We start from the raw sequence: 18,424 nt of genomic DNA, 5'->3' as shown, positions 1-18,424 counted from the left end.
CCGCGGCCGTGTAAAAAGACCTGAGTTCTACATGTCTCGACAGCCAGCTATTACAGCACTGAAAGCGTACCTCCTATCTTCATACCTTGGTCTGTACATTTTTCTCGAGATTGGCTTTAGAAAAGAAATCTCTGGCCTTATCTCCCTCACATTATTCCATAGCAAGGATCGTCGCATCACGTGATCTATACAACCTGGCAGCTCCGTTCAGGGGAACCTGGAAGGTTTGAACAAGTTTCAGCCATCCTCTTTGAGATCCGCCCCTCGTAATCCAACTTCTTCATCAAATCCACTGTGAAAATTGCATCTCATCGGCATCATACCACAAAGAATAACCGAAGTCAAAATGGTTTGTCACCTAGTGGCTTGGTTACAAGTGTAGGTAATTCTGAGCCCTGACTTTGTGTGTTTAGGCTAGGACATTATCGGCAGAAGAGATCCAGATCCTGAGGGAGGAGTTCAATCAGTATGTAAGTGCGAAAATCACATATCTTCCTCTCAGAGCTGGAACTTTCTGACTGAGGATAGGACATCGATAAAGCGGGTGAGCAAAAGTGGGGGTGTAAGGGGAGTTATGTACCAACTGACTGGGCTAGGAAGTATCACAGTTGAGGAGTTTGGGAAAGTGATGAAAGCATCTGGTCATAATGCCACAGATGCCGAAATCGCCCAAATAATTAAGGACGTTGATCTAAATGGTGACGGCACGATAAATTTCAACGGTGTGATAAGCAGCTCGATAACCTCAATCTGGAAAGTCACTCATATTCTTTACAGAGTTCATCGCTATGATGACTGGCAGAATCAAACCTGCCGCAGCCGTTGACACGGAGGCTGATTATAGAGCTGCGTGGAAAGAATTCGATCCATCATTCAATGGCTCGATTACAGCTTCCCAACTCCGGCAGATCATGGCCGGTTTGGGAGAGGTGGCTACGGATGTGGAGGTCGATGGGTTGATGAACTCTGTGGATGGGGATCAGAAGATCAGCTGTAAGTTGTTTTCTCTATGTGGAAGAGTTCCAAGAGAAGAACAGTAACTGATTGTGATGGCCATGAAGATAGGGAGTTTGTTGAGTTTGCGAAGAGAAAATCGGGGGATGTATAGTGTATAGGTAGTGTCAACACCTCGTCAAACCAACTTTAAGGTGAATAGTAGGTAATGCGAAGGTTGAGCACATGGAGTATAATCAAATAGTGGTACTTTCAATAGGGGAAGGACGCCTCATGTAGAGCGTCTCAAAGTTTAGGACTTCTGAAAAATGCTAAGCAATTACAGCATTCTATGTGCATATTGAAATAGAGTAGAAAGAACTGCTTACTCGGCTGCCTGACTTTAGACTAAAGGAAGAAGTTTATGGCATGCGCACCTCGATTGCTCGTGGATCCTCAGAAGCCTTAGACGCAGAGCTACCTTCTTCCCCAACAGTTGAATACAAGATAAATCTGCGGCCGGGAAAGCACAACGGCAATAAAATCGACCGAGGTGAGCTGCCACTATCGGGCCTCAAGCCTACGGTAAGGATAGAAAAGGTGTATAGGTAGATTAGACCGGTGCAGGCAGACTACTGCTCTGTTGGCATATTTTGTCTTCTGATATCATGACGTTCGTTCTAGCAGCTCTATCAAGGCTTTCCACAATGCTGCACTTGCAGCTCTTCTCATAGTCGTCCATTTATATGTCAAACTATATCAAACATCAAAGACAAGTTAAGTGACCCAGGTTGATCCAAGATCAATGCAATTAAAAAGTGAGCGTCTCCTCGATGCATTATCCCTCTAGAATACACTTCTGCTCGACCTCATAGTCACTCATTCTATCCCCAAACTACAAGTACAAGCCCTCTGGTTCACCCTCACTCTTTGTCTTGAGAACTCTCTCCCTCGCAGCCCTGAAGTCCGCCATTTGGACTCTCATTCTTCGCTCTCTGAGGGCCATCAGACCAGCCTCCGAGCAAATAGCCTTAATATCCGCACCAGATAAATCATCCTTCTGACTAATAAACTCCTCCAAATCAACGTCCTCGTTCAACGACATCTTAGATGTATGTAATGTGAAGATCTTGCGCTTGGTGACCTGATCGGGATTCTCGAAAAGGATCTTCCGGTCAATACGTCCCGGTCTGATGAGAGCAGGGTCAAGGGTATCGATCTTGTTGGTAGCCATGATGACTTTAACATCTCCTCGATCATCGAAACCATCAAGTTGGTTGAGGAGTTCTAACATGGTTCGTTGGATTTCTCGTTCACCCCCTGATGTAGACTCATATCGCTTGGTACCGATGGCATCAATTTCGTCGATGAAGACAATCGATGGTGCATTTTCTGCTGCGACCTGTAGATTGTTAGATGGTCTTATTTCCTATCACAGAGGAGAAACATACCTGGAAAAGTTGCCTGACAAGCCGTGGTCCATCACCCAAGTACTTCTGGATGAGCTCACTTCCCACGATACGTAAGAACGTTGCACTCGTCTGATTTGCCACGGCCTTTGCAAGTAGCGTCTTTCCAGTACCCGGCGCACCATAGAGAATGACACCCTTCGGAGGCTTGATACCCATCTCTTCATACAACTCCGGATGTAACAGTGGTAGCTCCACCGATTCTCGTACCTCCTGAATTTGCGACTCCAGACCACCAATATCAGCGTATGATTCCGTTGGCGCCTTGTCAAGCTTCATGACCGAAACCAGCGGATCGGCATCATCAGTTAAAACACCGACAATAGAAACAGACTTGTGATGAAGTAAGACGCTCGCGCCAGGTTCTAACAGATCCTTGTCAACAAACGACATGATGGAAACGTAGTATTCGGGACCAGTAGTGCTGGAAACGATGGCATGATCATCGTCAATCATCTCCTCCAAAGTACCAACACCCATCGGGCTACCACGCATATCGTCAACTCTTCCTCGCTCATCGGCATTCCTGTCGAGGGCTTCAGAGTCGCCACCAGCTGCAGCGGGAGGCCCTTCCTTTGCTGCCTTGGCCTTTCGCAGACGTTCTTGGTTCTCGACGTACTCTTCTTCAAGGAGTAGGTGGTCGTGGATTCGTTGCATTCGTAGGTATCTCAACTTGCATCTGGAGGTAGGATAGACGGTAGGAAGTTTCGCTGCTGCATTTGGGCCAGCCGCCTTGCGCTTCTTTCGGCCTATGCGTGTTGTTGGCCGTGGAGGTGGTTCGTACTTGGGCTTATCCTTCTGTCGGTGGCGATGATTAGAATAAAGAAATCAATCCGATCTAGAGCTCCCATACCTTCTTGTCCTTCTCATCTTTATTATCCCCACCTGGGCCGGCTCCTCCCAGGCCAGATTGTTGCTGTCCCTGTGGAAGTGGTTAGCCTTGCCTCTCGATCCATGATCCAAGAAGAGCTTACCATCTTGGCTGCAGTGCTGTCAAAACAGTTCTGCTAGCAAGCTACGGGGAGATATTAGATCAATGACAGACGATGTGTCTGATCGATGATGGTGAGGTTGTTGATGGAGCTGGGTGATGTTTGTAATGACAGTCCAGCTCCTCTGCTCCTACGCAGGCGACAGGAACGCGCATGGGTGCTCTAGCGTAATATCCACGTGACCTCAAGCCTCAGCCTTCAAGGTGCCTGGATGCCGAGGCATCCCTTCCAAACATCGAGATTCTAGATCGTGCCTTGAGTCCGACGTAATAATCATTTCATTGGAACCACGTTGAGTTCCCTGGACAACATTACGTCGGAAAAGTCTCTCAAACCCAACTCGTGCAGGTGGTAAGTCTACGAAAGATAACAGACCCGTTTCGTCATTGTTCGCCCAACCAGAAGATACAAAGGAACATCACGAGCAAGTACCACCGCCCCGGACCACCACCCCGCCAAGGAGAGAATCCAGCTTGCTACAGGGGCAAGACATTCTCGTGAGTTCCTTGACATCTCTTCATCTCGATCTATAGTATTTCTGATTGCTATATCCCGCGACAAGAGCGCGATCTAACATACCTATGCTAATCATCACAATAGCCCGAGCGATAAAAAGGCACCCCGCATTCGGACACTCTTCGTCACTCATTTGCGCGAAACGAGCCCCCTGTCGAACTACAAGACTCTTCGTTGCTGTCGTAACCTCTGAAGCTATCTAGACAGCATCAGTGACTAGACCTCTGCCCAAAATGACTTCCAACCGCCTTCGAAGAATCGCCAAAGAGCTTGCAGACATCCAGGGGGATACACAATCCAAGATCTTCTGCGAACCAGCAGATGGCTCAGAGCTATCACACCTACGGGCCTCATTCCCCGGACCGCCAGATACGCCGTACGAAGGAGGTACATACATAGTAGATATCAAGATCCCGAATGAATATCCCTTCCGACCGCCCGTGATGTACTTCACAACCAAGCTCTGGCACCCAAATGTCAGCAGCCAAACTGTGTGTCCATCTATCCCGGCAGAACTTGAGTGTGAAGCTAACATATTCAGGGAGCCATCTGTCTCGATACTCTAGGTTCAGCCTGGTCACCGGTTCTTACTATCAAATCCGCCCTTCTCTCCCTACAATCCCTCCTCAGCACACCTGAACCCAAGGATCCCCAAGATGCGGAAGTAGCGACTATGCTTATGAACCATCCCGAGGAATTCCATAGAATGGCAAGAGACTGGGCAGTTAAATATGCGAACGCACCCAAAAACACGAATTGGCAGAGTTCTGCAGCTCAAATCCCCACACAATCTCGACCGAAAACCCAGAGGTCAAAGGAGGAAGAATTGAGACGGTATGGTCTTTTCTGTATGTTGTGGTGTGGGATCGGTGCTAATGGCAATACAGATACCAAGGATATAATAAAGATCTCATTGATCGATTTGTAAACATGGGTTTTGATATTGACCGTGTAGTCGATGCCTTTCTATATGTCAATATCGATCGGAACAACGGACAAGATTACGAGCTCGAGGAAGCATACATGGGGGACATCACAGCGAGATTGTTGGGCGAGCCATGAAGTCATTCAGGGGGATCGGTTTTTACGACAGGGAAGCGAAAGGTTGCATGCATGGTCCTGGAGTCATGAGCATAACTGCTTTATATTGCTGCTTTGTATCGAATGGTGGACATAGCGAGTCCTGGCGTCTGGAAAGGTTGCTCGTAGTCGATATATGATCCAGTCACTTCAAGTTCTCTCCTTGATCCTTACATTGCGAAGTTATAGTTCTTCAGCGATGGGTCGTCCCCCGTACGCATGTCTCCTACCGAAATCGACTCCTGGAAGTCGCAGGAGGCGGGGGTATCGTTACGGCAACTATAGTGACCGAGTTTCACAACTTTCATCGTTCATAGAATAGGCCTATTTCTCCGTTTCCTTCTATATATTTGGAGCTTTTGCCAAGAGAAGTAGTCAAACTCTCTTCGGAAAGCTAAAAAGCAACGTCTTCTCATCTCTCTAAGTTCAAGTCCCCTATCTTTTCTTCGCCGCCTCTTTGCGCACCCCCCTTATCTATGTCTTCCCAGTGGCTCTCCTACGCCTTCGCTCCTCTCCTTGCAGAAGCTAGATTTCAACTTTTGAGATGGGAATCCGAGCCGTGAATAAGGAAGTGTTGGCATTATTGGCTCGTGGGAGTGATCAGGAAGCGACGAAATGAGCTCTTATGTTTCTTAGAATTGAGCTGCTGGGGGGGGGGAAGGGGGGGGCGTGTTGGCGTCGTTCTTTGAAGGTAGGTTTTGCAATATATAGTTCAGTGATATGGGCTAAGTCATGAATGATGGGGAAGTGGTAGGGAGAAACTTTCATTGAGTGCTTATGTCTCGCTTCAAGTGTGGACTTCCTTCTGTGTGCTATGATCCTCGAGTGAGGGGGTATGTGGTGTATTCTAGAGATAACAAGCCCACAAACCAAGTCCTTATGCTCCCTCTCAAACCGTCACCATCTCCCGAATGAGCTTTCTTTGCGTCGCCCCCCTCTCACTCCATCCAGCTCTCATCCATTCAACCTTCGAATCGCCCTCCTAGCGTCCATCCCCCACAGCTCTCTCTCCCTCTCCATCATTGCTCACATCCATATCTTCAGGCTCGTCCGGATAAAGCTTGTTCAAGATATCCGTCAACATCTTCGTCATCAACACAGCCTTGGCTAGGAACTCTTTCTGCGTCCACTCCTTCTCGATCTCGAGTCGATCCAGGAACTCGCCCAGCATCCGCTGCTTCTCGAGCTCGGCGCCGGTCAGATCGAAGCCTAGGGCGCGTGCCTGCTGATTTTGTTCGGTGCTCAGGGTGACGAGGAAGGAGTCGAGTTGGTGTTTTTGTTCTTCGGATAGGGTCTTGAGGAAACTGGTGAGGGTTGGTGGTGGTGCCATGCTTGGTTGGTTGTGGTGATCGTTTTTGAGATTTTGAAGGTGTGGGGGGAGATGGAGGTTGGAGAGATGTTTACATTTTTTCCCTTTGGATAGAGGTTCACGTTGGGGTCTCGGCGATGCTTAGAGGTACGAAATACTTGACGAAGGGAAGAATGTTCGATGGGTGGGTAATAGGTTTCTGTTTATATTCAAATGTTTTCTTTAACCAGGACCATTAGGGATACAAGTTGGTTTGAAGTACAACATAGAGACACTATACATTCTCTAATTCAGCTTTTCAGATGCTCAAACAAAGATGGTCCTAAGAGGAATGATGCCATGTTTGTGTTAACTGGCCCTCTCCTGATCCAACCTTTTATATTGACTAAGTACCGGATAATGTCTAGTTCCTGTTTAGCAGTTGTCGAATTTGTGACTCCCAGATATGTTTACAAGACATGGTAGAGTTGAAAACCAGAAAGGGTGTTCAGGAACTCCCGGTAGTAAGCTAAACAACTTCAAGAGTCTACTGTATACAAAGCAGACAGCATGTTAGTCCGCTTAAAAGATATTTAGTCACGCAAAGTTTTGTATAAGACGGCAGAATAATCAACTATCCTTCTAATTCATAGTGTATGCATGCTGCATAGCCAATCCATTGTGAACTACGAGGGGTCAATTAACAAGAGGTTCTACTTTGATTTTCCGCTTTGATCTTCTGTTAAGTTGACTTTTGAGACCTACTAGCACAGCATCTTAAGTAGCTTCTTAACTCAGCTATTCTGTCATTATTTCCTATACTGTTGTCATTTGTTATATAGATGACAAAAGATTGAATCATAGTAAGGAAGACAGGCTCACAACGGCAAGAATCCTCTCTCGCGAAGGAAGCGGAGTTCCGAACTATCTGAACAATTTCCATAGACCGTAGAATTCTTTTCACTTTACAACTATCGTAGGATTTTACAGATAGAGATAGCTTGGTTCTCGGTTATGGTCTGTGATCTCGGTTCGGGGTTTTAGAAGAATGAAAGACAGTTCTTGGGTCGGAATTCAGCAATGAGCTTTTGGGCCAGAAGGATAGTGTATTAGTGTCATGACAGAAGTCTGTACAACCACAGAGATAGGACTCGAGATAAGCGGTGATTAGATTATGAGTAACATCACCTGATATTTTGGGAAACAGTAGAAGAGATGTGTGCACAAAGAACAACGCCTCGCTTCTGAGGGAATGGATGGCTTCTTACCTTTATAACTTCCTCCTACAATGCGCTCTGAGTTTTCTTTGGGGAATTAGGAACTACTACCACCTTGTGCTTTTTTATGGCTAACGTTTTGTTCGTCTGTTGAACTTCAGATATCGGTGTTCCTATCCTCGCTTAATTTAAAAAGGGGGGTTGATCATTTGTTCATTTGATATTCGCCCCTGCCCGTGTTGCATTTACAGAGATATAGCATTGTTCTAGAAATAAATAATATTATGACACCATTTTCTGTTATTCGAGCCATCCGATAAAGAGGTTGCCATAAAGATTTGGAGGTTTATTGAGTTTGGGTCCTAGAGATTCCAGTTGTGAAGTTTTGGTTGTGAATTACACTGAAAAGAAAAAAGACACAAGAGATTTTTGAATATGTGCAATTGTTCCTTTTTGCTTTACTTGGGCCTTGAAGGCGTTAAGGAGATTTCTTGGCCCCATTTCACTATTTGGCATGAACTCAGCAGTGGTACGGAACACTCTTGCGCTCATCTTACACATCAGTAACAGCTATCATTACCCCTTTTTGATGCACAACATTCTTCTACCCCACAAATAAAAAGGAGAGGGACAGACCAGAATAGAATGATACCAGGCCAGGACCGTACGAAGTATGTGCACACTGCTTATGAGAAACAATCCGCAACGTCAAGGCCCTCCTCGATGAGTCGTGTCCTGGTATCTGGACCCGAAAAAATGCCAGCGGCAAGTGGGGATAGCCTCGATATCGAACGGCGCCATCAACGGCGGCTCACGGAAAACGTGATTTTTGGATTTCCAATCGAGCAGTCTAAAACCAGCTAGATGAAACTTGCACAGAGTCTTCTATAAATAAAGCGTAGTGTCCGTACATCTGCTCCGACGTTTCAATGGAGACACATGCCGGGCGGTCAAGGGGTCCACGAATACTCCGCAAAAGCCGCTCGAGCACTGGTCGCACGGTCTGTAAGAGCCAGCTTGAGGCCTTGAAGTTTGAGAGTTGCCACGACTGATCTGCAGTGTGTCAGTGCCGTGCTCAACAAGCTCTGATGAGGGGAGACTTGCGTCGGCGATCGCGAGACGCTGGCTTGAAGATTCTGGCATGGGTTACGAATCTCTGCGGGTCTGAAGGTCAACCGAGAAGCTCTGGACGACTGGTCTCCAGACTCCCGCAAATCGTAATCATCCATCACCCCCCTCCGCTTCTCCCTGGAAACTGCGTAGTACTGGATAGTGCTGGGTAAGGATGTTTGGTTCCTGGATGTGGTGGCGGTGCTGGCCAAGAGGATGCTGATTGGATTGAGGATCGATGTATGGCTTTGTGGTTGGCTGTTTGATTGTCCAGAGATACCGATCATACCGGCGTCGTATGCACTCTTGCCCAACCGATAATCATGCTTGTGCCATCAAAAAAGAAAAGAAGAATATAATAGCGAGGGGCGGGTTTGGGCTCCCTCGATCTTGATTGTGAGCTTTGTTTTGATATTGTACTGCCATTATACCCGGCGTACGTATAGCATCTGGTGATATACTTTTGTCGATATACGTCTGTCCAGTGCTCGTCCCTTCCAAGGTTCTTTTGTCTCGGTCTCGAACACTGTCTCGAGAAAGCCTAAATACGTAAATGAAATAACCCCCCTTTCTCTCCTCACCAAGACCGCAACCTCTACTCAACTCAACTCGACTCTAACCACAACAACCTCTGTCTCACCCACATCAAGCCATCGTCTCCTCCTTTCGTTATTTCGAGACGTATTGCACTTGAGGTCCCTCTTCCTCTGCTTTGCGACAGAATCCATACCATCCGTCCATCCATCCATTCGTTCCTCCAACGACTGTCTATCTACATCCAGGCTTCCTTCCAGTGCAACCATCCATTCGCTCCTCTGGCGCTTACTCCATTCCTTTCTGTTGTTCTACGGAGTATTTAGCCATCGAGTCTGTCTCAGTTCCACACTACTACGGTCATTTCTGCCAGTCTATTGGTGTCACTATCCAACCACGGTTAATCGGGTTCTGGGCCCCTTCACGAATCGCTGGTTTTTTATATTGCTCTTCCAACCCCGGGGGCAATAACAATCAACACCACCACGGAGAAGTCATCGCAGGAGCTATAACAATACACGGAACCTTTTCAGGCCCAACTGCGCATATCGATATCTCGTACTGATCGCTACTCCACCTCTGACTACCATCAATCGCAAACATGAATATCAATAGGAAACTCGACCGGGTTAAGCAATGGGCGGGGGAGAAGATGGGCGCGGAGGCCAAGACCAATGTATCCGAGGAATTCAAGGCTCTGGAGTTGGAGATGGCTCTCAGGCATGATGGTATTGACCTCCGGGGATGCCTTTCCGAGCATAACTAACATCTGCCAGGGATGGAGAAGCTGCAGAAGTCCATGACCGTCTACGTCAAATCCCTCTCAAGACGAAATGATACGGAAGATAAGGAGAAGACACTGCCGGTGGCATACTTGGGGCAGACGATGATGCATCACGGCGAAGACTTTGAACCCGACTCAGATTTTGGAAACTGCCTGATCGGTGCGTCTACTAGATTGGACAACAGAGAAATTTACTGACAAGCATATCACAGGCATGGGTAGAGCGAACGACAGAATCGCAAGATTCCAGGAGGCGTACGTTGCAAATGCTACATCGGGATGGCTTGAATCAGTGGAGCGATCCTTGGTAATGATGAAGGAATATCAGGTACAGATTCTCGAACTTTAGTGAAGACATCTACGGCTACTAACTTCTCCAGGCTGCACGAAAGAAGCTTGAAAACCGGCGGCTTGCCTACGATGCCTCCCTGACCAAGATGCAAAAGAATAAGAAGGAAGACTTCAGAACCGAAGAGGAACTGCGGTCCCAGAAAGCCAAATACGAAGAATCCAACGAGGATGTACTAAGACGAATGGAAGACATCAAGGAAGCGGAAGCGGATAGTGTGGCTGACCTTCACGCATTCTTGGAGGCCGAGCTGGAATACTATGATAGATGCCGTGAAGAGCTCCTACGGTTGAAGAGAGATTGGCCAGCTCGGTAAGTTGATGTGCGAATGCCCAGGAATCCAGCTAATGCATCTAGAAATGTCCCTGTCCAACGTGAAAGACGACCGACCGGTCGATCTCGCTCAAACACGGCTCGCTCATTCGGTGGTGAGAGGTACAACATCTACGAGGAACCTCCAATGCCAGTACCAGATCCAGAGCCGGTCAGACAATATATCCGCTCTCAAACCCGAGTCCCAGCCCCATCCCGCTTGGAAACTCCTATTGACACTCGCACCCGTGATGAATATTCCTCATCTCCATCAAGACCCAATATCGGTCGCGCCACCACCTTCCAAGGTCCCACCACGATCTATCGTGAGTCGCCTACCTCAAACCGTCAAAACTCTATCCCGAATGAACTGGCTCTTCGAGGTCAGCTCCGGCAAACCAACCGAATCAACACTGGGACAGATTTGTTCGGCGATCCATCCGATGAGTCTACTATCAACAGCGCCAGCCCAGACCGTTCTTATGGAGCTAGGAGTGTGAGCCCTGCTACTAGCCATGAAAGTTCTGAAAACCGAACGGCGACTGGCAAGAAGGCCCCACCACCTCCACCGCCGAGCCGAGCAAAGAAGCCCCCGCCACCACCCCCGATGAAACGTGCGGACATCAGCTCGAGCGGTATAAATCGGTCCTAACATGCTAACTCAAGGATCTGATCCCAATCACATATTTGCTCCCGCGACGTTACATTGCTCGAGATTTCCCTTTGTTGATTGTCTTAGTATTCCAGATTGGCCTGGGTAATGGTTTTGAGACCGTTCCCTCAAAAGTACAAAAAAGGCGTTTTTGCACATAACCTTTTCGACTATCAGTCATCACCACTCCTTAATACTCTTAATTGTATACACTCGTTGGGGGATCATGGCCATAAATAAATCAACATTGGCAGGGCAGGGCTTGGCTTGGCATGGATGATATGGATAACAGCATGTTTTTGTTGCGGTTTCTTTTCTTTTTTCCCCTTTGTCCATTCTTATTCTCCTCAACTGGATTGGTTCTCTTCTCTTCTCACTGAGAGAGTGGTGGGAGAGAGAAAGATTAGAGAACTTTGGATTATCATCATCAGGTTGATACCGTCGTGCTATGCACTAACACTACTCTTTTGATTGGCGGCGTTTTGGAGGTCAAGGGGAAGGAAGGAAGGAAGGAAGGAGGGGTGGGGAGGAGGTCTTCTTGATTGTGAGGTCACTTACTTGGGATTGATTAGGTAGCGATAGGGATTGTATTGATTGTATTGATTGATTGATAGATGCTGGCACATCCAACACAACTAAAATTATCTGCCAGCATGGATGGGATGGATGGACTCTTATCTAGAGTAGAGCAAAGCAGCTAGCAATTTGAATAGGTTGTGGAAGGAAGGCGGGAATATATATATATGTATGATTGGAGGATTGGTTTTTTTACATTCTGTGAATTGTCATGTCTTGTCTTGCCTGATGATATGTGAGTTGAGTGAGTATGTCTACTGGATCTGGGGGTGGGGGTAAAATCACCACCCGTTCAAATCAGAATTATATGTAGGTATATTAAGAGTCTGTCGGTATATAATACAATACAAGCCCAGATTGAGTGGGTAGGTAGGTTGTAAGTAATCCTCCATGGTATAATAGAGAGAAAGAGAGGAGTCAGCTAGCTCCTTCTATAACTCATCTCTCAAAAATGATCCTCTCCTGAAAAAACGCCATCGCCATGCCTGTTAGTCAGTATACAACAACACATGCACTCCGCCTGCTTTTATTATATCCTGAGTTGTTTCGCTTCCGCTCCGCTCACCGTCTCCCACCCAAAGACTGCAGACTGACCAACTCATTATACCTCCCCCCCTTCTTCATCAACTCATTATGATCGCCACTCTCCACAATAACGCCCTGATCAAAGACATAGATAATATCCGCTTTCTGGATCGTGCTCAGCCGATGCGCGACCGCGATCGTGGTACGTCCCTTGGCAGCTTTGTCGAGGGCGGCTTGCACTACGTGCTCGCTCTCGCTGTCGAGGGCACTGGTGGCTTCGTCTAGAAGGAGGATTTTGGGATCGCGGAGAAGGGCGCGGGCGATGGCGATGCGTTGCTTTTGGCCGCCGGATAACATGGAGCCTTTACTGCCGACGACGGTGCTGAAGCCGTCGGGTAAGGACATGATGAAGTCGTAGATGTTGGCTTCTCGGCAGGCGAATTCGATTTCGGAATCCGAGACGTCAGAGCGATCGGCTCCTAGCAAGACGTTTTCGCGGATCGTGCCTTGGTATAGAGTAGGCTCTTGGGAGACGAGCGCGATAAAGGAGCGATAATCATTGATGTTCAGGCTGGAGATTTCCTTGCCATCGACGTAGATCCCGCCTGACAAGGGGTCGTAGAAACGTTCCATGAGGGCGATGGTGGTTGACTTTCCGCAGCCAGAGGCGCCAACAAGAGCGATGTATTGGCCGGGCTTGACCGTCAGATTGAGACCACGGAGGACGGGCTGCTCTGGACGAGTCGGGTAGCGGAAATGCACATCGCGGAACTCGATTGTACCTTCTACCGATTCAAGGCGTGCGCCTTCCGAGGACCAGGAATCGATGGCAGGTTGGCGGTCGAACAGGTTTTTGAGCTCTTGTGCGGCATGCTTGGCTTTGCCCATGTCGGCTGCAGGTTGTTAGTTTTGCCAAGGCGTGGGGGAGGGAGAAACGTACGGGCGAAAGAAAATATGGTGCCGGCAGATTGGGCACCGAAGATGACAGCAGAGAAACAGACGAAGAATTGGAAGATCGTGTACTCGCGATCGGCGATTCGATTGCCTCCGTACCTTTCAGTAGTTAGCACCATCCTCCAGGCTCTCTAAGATTTACTTACCAGAAGCCAAGAGCGACGCAGAGGAACATCAGGGATTGTGAAGCGGCATATAAGAGAGATGTTTTGAGCACTGATTCCAGACTCGTCTTAGCTTGTGAATTGAGAGCATCCTTATAGTGCTGAAGAACGTCGTCTTCTCTGGTCAAGGAAGCAACAGTTCGAATGGCGCTCGTCGCTTCACAGGCATAACTGGCACTCTTTTCGTATGCCTTCTTTGCTCTTCGTTGGAATTGAGCCAATAGAAAGAAACGGAAGAATCCACAACCCAATAATATAGGGATAGTAGCAATGCAAACCAGAGCCAATTTCCATGCGATTGCAATAGAAAGTGCGCATGCGGCAACGAGTGTAGTGATAACTGTAAGAATCGTGCCAAGAGTGACACCAGAGAGACCCGCGACATGGGTGGTTTCAGTACTGAGGAAAGACGTCAAGACACCCGCAGTGTTTTCTTCCTTGTCGAAATACTCGATGTCCTGTCGCAACATGGTTCTAAAGGCACGATTCCGAACCCGGTGGACGAGTCTCTCAGAACAGAAGGCAAATGCTACCCCCTGAGCGCAAAATGCAATCAACTGCACAAATGCAAGCATGAGATACATGAGCGCCCAGAAATTCGCATTGTGACGTAAAGTATGAACGGCTGACGGGATCTGCTGCTGCGTGGCCGGGTTGATAATAACGAGGGATAGGGAGATGATTTCTTTGGCGAAGAATACGGCCTGGGTCGGATTTCCACCACCACAGATGACTGAGAAAATGAGACCAATGATCATGAGGTGCCATTCGGTTGAGTTGAAAGAGGCAATCAATTTCATCAAACTCCAGAGTGAGTCCTCTTTTTCTTCAATTGGGCGTCTTTTCTGTAAAGCTAGCGAGGATTGAGACTTCTCGCTCGTAGTGCGGTCCAATTTGTTCGCGATGTTCTTGTCGTCAGGATCTTCCACGTATCCTTCATCACTCTTGCGAGTCATTCGGCGGACGAGTTCCTCATCTTCGTTAGCCACGCGCTCTTCTTCCTCGGCAGTCAACTCTTTCGTGCCGGCGATTTTCTGCGCCTCCACCAAGGAGTGGTAGGCCCCCTGCTTCAAGAGAAGCTCATCATGGGTCCCTTGTTCGATAATCCGACCTTCACTCATGACAACGATATTATCGGCATCCTTGATAGTCGAGAGACGATGAGCGATGGAGATGGTTGTTCGTCCTGCGGCGGCGACCTCAAGAGCAGCCTGGACGACCCCCTCAGATTTCGTATCAAGGGCAGACGTGGCCTCGTCCAGGAGCAGAATCTTCGGATCACTGACCATTGCTCTGGCAATGGCAATACGTTGCTTCTGGCCTCCGGAGAGAAGGAACCCCCGCTCTCCAACATTGGTCTCGTAGCCTTCAGGAAGTGCTGTAATGAAATCGTGTGCATTGGCCATCTTGGCAGCTTCAATAGCACGCTCCCGTCGTCTCTCCTCATTTTCGCCCTCCCACTGCGTACCAATGAGTCCATGGGCAATATTTTCGAATATGGTAGTTCCAAAAAGAGTCGGCTCCTGGCTGACCAGGGAGATTTGTTGTCTCAACCACCGCAGATTCAAAGTGCTGACATCGTGTCCGTCCAAGAAAACTTGGCCGCCAACTGGGTCATAGAATCTCTCAACCAGACCGACGATAGTGCTCTTTCCCGAACCAGACGCGCCAACCAGAGCCGTCATCTTGCCGGCGGGGATGACCAAGTTCACGCCATCCATGACTGTGACTTCTGGTCTCGAGGGGTAGATGTGCTTGACATTTCTCAATTCCAAGGTTCCCTCAACATGGTCGAGCTTCAACCCTTCATCAGAACTGGGATCTAGCGGTGAAACGCGGTCAATGGTGTTGAAAATCTTTACACCAGCTGAAATGGCAGTTGTGAAAGCCTGGATATTAGGCGCAACGTTTCCGAGGGAGAAGGCGCCAATCATGATGGACATCAGGATCGTAAGAATGGGGCCCAATGCAATATCACCGTCTACCAAAAACCTGCTTCCCATCCAGAAAGCGAGTCCGTAGTTGAGGTAGATGATCATGAACATGAAACCAACCATGATGGCCAGTCCGAACTTGACCTTGAAGCCATACTTCTCGGCCTCGGTCAGGTGCTTGTCATACTGGCGGGCCAGCTTATCTTGAGTACCAAAGGCCGTGGCGTTTCGGATAGAGGAAATGACCTCCTCTGCAACAGAGCCTCCAAGAGCATAGCTTTCCAGGGATTGTTTGTTGTTTCCGACAATGATCTTCGATCCTGCTCCCATGACTGCGGCCATGGCAAACACAGTGGAGCTGAGAATGAGAGTCAATTTCCAGGACTTGATGAAGCCAATAACGAACGCCGTAACGAACGTTGCCACCGCATTCAATGTCAGACCGACCTTCTCGGAAATCCCATCCTGTACCAGATTGGTATCCGCCGTGATCCTGGTTGTGATTTCGCCAGAGCCCAGCTTGTCAAAAAAGCCAATATTCTGCCTCATGCATGCCTCCAAATAACGCGCTCTGATCTTCCCACTTATGTGTTCGCCGGTATAGATAAACCCAACGGTCGAGATGTATACAGTCGTGAACTCGGCAATACCTATATACAGATAGTAAAGAACCATATGAGAAATCCTGTGCTCGAATTCGTGCCTGCTGATGGAGCCTTGGAAAAAGCCATTGAAGTCCCCGGCCAGATTACCAAAAATGACGGTCATGAGGGGAAGCGCAGCGCCCGCAGCAATTGCGCAGACTGCGCTGACCGCCATGATGAGGAAATCATTCACCGTCGCATAGCGGTATAAGGTCTTCCATCCACTGCCGGCATCGGGCGTATCGACCTGTCTCCTCAAGATCGCTTGTTCGTCTGCGGGGAGATGTGCGTATGGATCGTCCACCCTGTCTTCCACCTTCACGATATTCGAGTCGAGCTTCTCGGCCTTTGGCGCGCTGTCGTGCGAGAGGACTCGGGTCGTCTGGCCTTCGGTCTGGTACTTGTTGGTCGAATCATGCCCATCGGTCGATTCGCCGTTGCTTGAGGATCGGCTGGCTGTGCCTGGGGCCATGGTCTTTTCTGAATCGCCAGCCATTGTTGGCGGCGCGAGGGCGGGGGAGCGTGAACCGCGGGGTAGATTCGAGATGCGGTGTCCACGTTGGTGGATCCTCTGTGAAAGATTATCTTGTGCAAGTATCATCCATCGACGGTCAGAGGAAGATGCGGCGGGTCGTGTACGTATTTACTTGGGGCGGCAGCGGGGCAGCTCTTTGTCAAACGCAGCTCGTATCGCAGGGATAGATAAGAAGGGAGCTGTGTTCGTCCAGGCTGGGTGATGCTTCCAACAGCGGGAAAGGAGTGAGAGAAAGAGAAAGAGAGAGGAATAGAAGAGGTGAAGAAAGACAGACGACGATGATGAGAGGGAGAGAAGAGAAGGGAAGGGAAGGGGGGACATGATGGTTCTTTTGACCTTTTTGACCATCAGCGCAGGGGTTTCTCTGGATTATTTCGCGCCGGGAAGTTGTTGTCCCGCAAGATGGCAGGGTCTTGAGATCCGTTCTAGAATCGATCCCGCCTCCGCATGGGCTCAGTGGGGTCTTTGCTGCGCCGTCCTTGATTGGCCGTTTCGTATTTGACTGATTACGCATTTGCTCCGTACGGAGTATATTTTCGACCATCTATCTCTGACGTTGACGACTTGAGAAGTTGGCAGGATTTGACCAAGGCAATTCAAGTGCGTGTTCTCAGACGCCTGCGTTGGATCTCCAGAGGGAGAGGGACCGAAAGAGAGAGAGACAAGGCGAGAAAGGGAGGCATTCTGACCAAGAGGAGAGCGTTTTCCAAATGTTCAGCCCCGTTATCTTCATCCCTTCCTTTGCAACTATGCCTGGCTATTCCCTCCCTACCGCTCTGTTGATCTTCAACAGCAAGGGCAGAGTCATTCGGCGTAAAGATAGCATCCAGCCGTGCCTTGATTCGGTTCTTTCTTACCTTGAGGTACCTACACACAGTATTATCGATGAGTCCTATCCCTCGTTGCCTCTTGTCAGATCCTGCTGTTTCCACTGGCGAAACTCACTTGGATCTTCCATCTTGTGCCTCCACTCAAGCTTACTGTAGTACTGTAGTTCTGTAGTAGTGCAGTCTACTTGACTTGGGTAAGGTACCGCAGGATCGTGATGTTGCAGCGCTCTGGAGAATAATTCCTCTTGTCGAATAATTACCTTTACGTTGTAAGACAGTAAGACCGTAAGACCGTTGGGTTTACCAGGCAGCAGCTTTCGGGGTTCTGACCGAAACGATCTCGCCGCGTACCGCCTCTCGTATAGCGGCGCATGCGATTGGACGCCGGAAACGAGCAGCAACAAGGCCTTGCATAACTCCCGGCGGCGATCTCTGCGCCAGATTCGGCGGGCCGTATAAGGTAACGGTGTACGCTCTCCTTCGGCAAGAGACTCATTATTCACTCTCTCTCGCAATGGCACTCTGTCTTACCACGGTACTGTATGACCTCGTCGGATTTCTTTTCATTTTATCATATTTGTGGGAGTAGGGCTCGATCACTGTCCACTAAGTTTTGTACAAATTGCTACAAGTGACAGAAGGCCAGGATATCTGCGGCGAAGAAAATAATTGCCCATGGGCGTGCTCCTGTGATCCATGGCGCGGTCCCCCAAACGAGGAAATTTGACCTCTTCAACCTTCATGATACAATGTTCGAAGAAACATCCAGTGAGTCGCGAGAATCTCGTCATGGGAAATTGATCCGTATGATGCTCCAGCAGATGGAGGGTGAAAACATCACCACAATGAACTCAGGTTGCTAGGCTGTTGAGCCACGCATCATTCTAAGATCTGCTATGGCTGATGGGATACCAGCTGGCGAAGTTGAGCCTGCTTTTTGTATCAGGTCTATCGCAGACACCGGCAGGTCCAGTTCTTCTTCGTAATGAAGAATGAGTGAATATTCTTCCTTTCACCTTGAACACT

The 18,424-nt window shown here is 48.6% G+C and overlaps 5 protein-coding genes across 5 annotated transcripts; 3 read left to right on the top strand and 2 right to left on the bottom strand.

Annotated features, from left to right (window-relative positions):
* Positions 1-257: 257 nt before the first annotated feature.
* M430DRAFT_137917 (hypothetical protein) lies at positions 258-1,333 on the top strand. The gene is made up of 6 exons (XM_024862539.1): positions 258-349; positions 414-470; positions 529-544; positions 597-722; positions 778-993; positions 1,062-1,333. Exons 1-6 carry the CDS (start codon positions 347-349, stop codon positions 1,106-1,108), a joined length of 465 nt encoding a protein of 154 aa, XP_024722707.1. The 5' UTR covers positions 258-346; the 3' UTR covers positions 1,109-1,333.
* Positions 1,334-1,828: 495 nt separating this feature from the next.
* Positions 1,829-3,461, bottom strand: M430DRAFT_137915 (hypothetical protein; the record flags this gene model as incomplete). Its single annotated transcript, XM_024862538.1, has 4 exons — positions 3,377-3,461; positions 3,256-3,324; positions 2,385-3,200; positions 1,829-2,335 (listed from the first exon to the last, which is right to left on the bottom strand). The coding sequence occupies exons 1-4, from the start codon at positions 3,377-3,379 to the stop codon at positions 1,829-1,831; spliced, it is 1,395 nt and encodes a 464-aa protein (XP_024722706.1). The 5' UTR covers positions 3,380-3,461.
* Positions 3,462-4,143: 682 nt separating this feature from the next.
* Positions 4,144-4,972, top strand: M430DRAFT_49657 (hypothetical protein; the record flags this gene model as incomplete). The annotated part of the gene is made up of 3 exons (XM_024868082.1): positions 4,144-4,401; positions 4,452-4,765; positions 4,798-4,972. The coding sequence occupies 3 exons, from the start codon at positions 4,144-4,146 to the stop codon at positions 4,970-4,972; spliced, it is 747 nt and encodes a 248-aa protein (XP_024722705.1).
* Positions 4,973-9,740: 4,768 nt separating this feature from the next.
* M430DRAFT_18097 (hypothetical protein) lies at positions 9,741-11,236 on the top strand (the record flags this gene model as incomplete). Its single annotated transcript, XM_024863792.1, has 5 exons — positions 9,741-9,867; positions 9,916-10,083; positions 10,136-10,251; positions 10,304-10,584; positions 10,630-11,236. The coding sequence occupies 5 exons, from the start codon at positions 9,741-9,743 to the stop codon at positions 11,234-11,236; spliced, it is 1,299 nt and encodes a 432-aa protein (XP_024722704.1).
* Positions 11,237-12,373: 1,137 nt separating this feature from the next.
* On the bottom strand, positions 12,374-16,529 carry M430DRAFT_18096 (hypothetical protein; the record flags this gene model as incomplete). The annotated part of the gene is made up of 3 exons (XM_024863791.1): positions 12,374-13,230; positions 13,278-13,390; positions 13,438-16,529. The coding sequence occupies 3 exons, from the start codon at positions 16,527-16,529 to the stop codon at positions 12,374-12,376; spliced, it is 4,062 nt and encodes a 1,353-aa protein (XP_024722703.1).
* Positions 16,530-18,424: the final 1,895 nt, after the last annotated feature.

Source organism: Amorphotheca resinae, assembly GCF_003019875.1.
Source record: "Amorphotheca resinae ATCC 22711 unplaced genomic scaffold M430scaffold_4, whole genome shotgun sequence".
Classification (NCBI taxonomy): domain Eukaryota; kingdom Fungi; phylum Ascomycota; class Leotiomycetes; order Helotiales; family Amorphothecaceae; genus Amorphotheca; species Amorphotheca resinae.
Note: the sequence above shows the minus strand (reverse complement) of the source record. Positions and strands in the feature narration are given on the sequence as shown.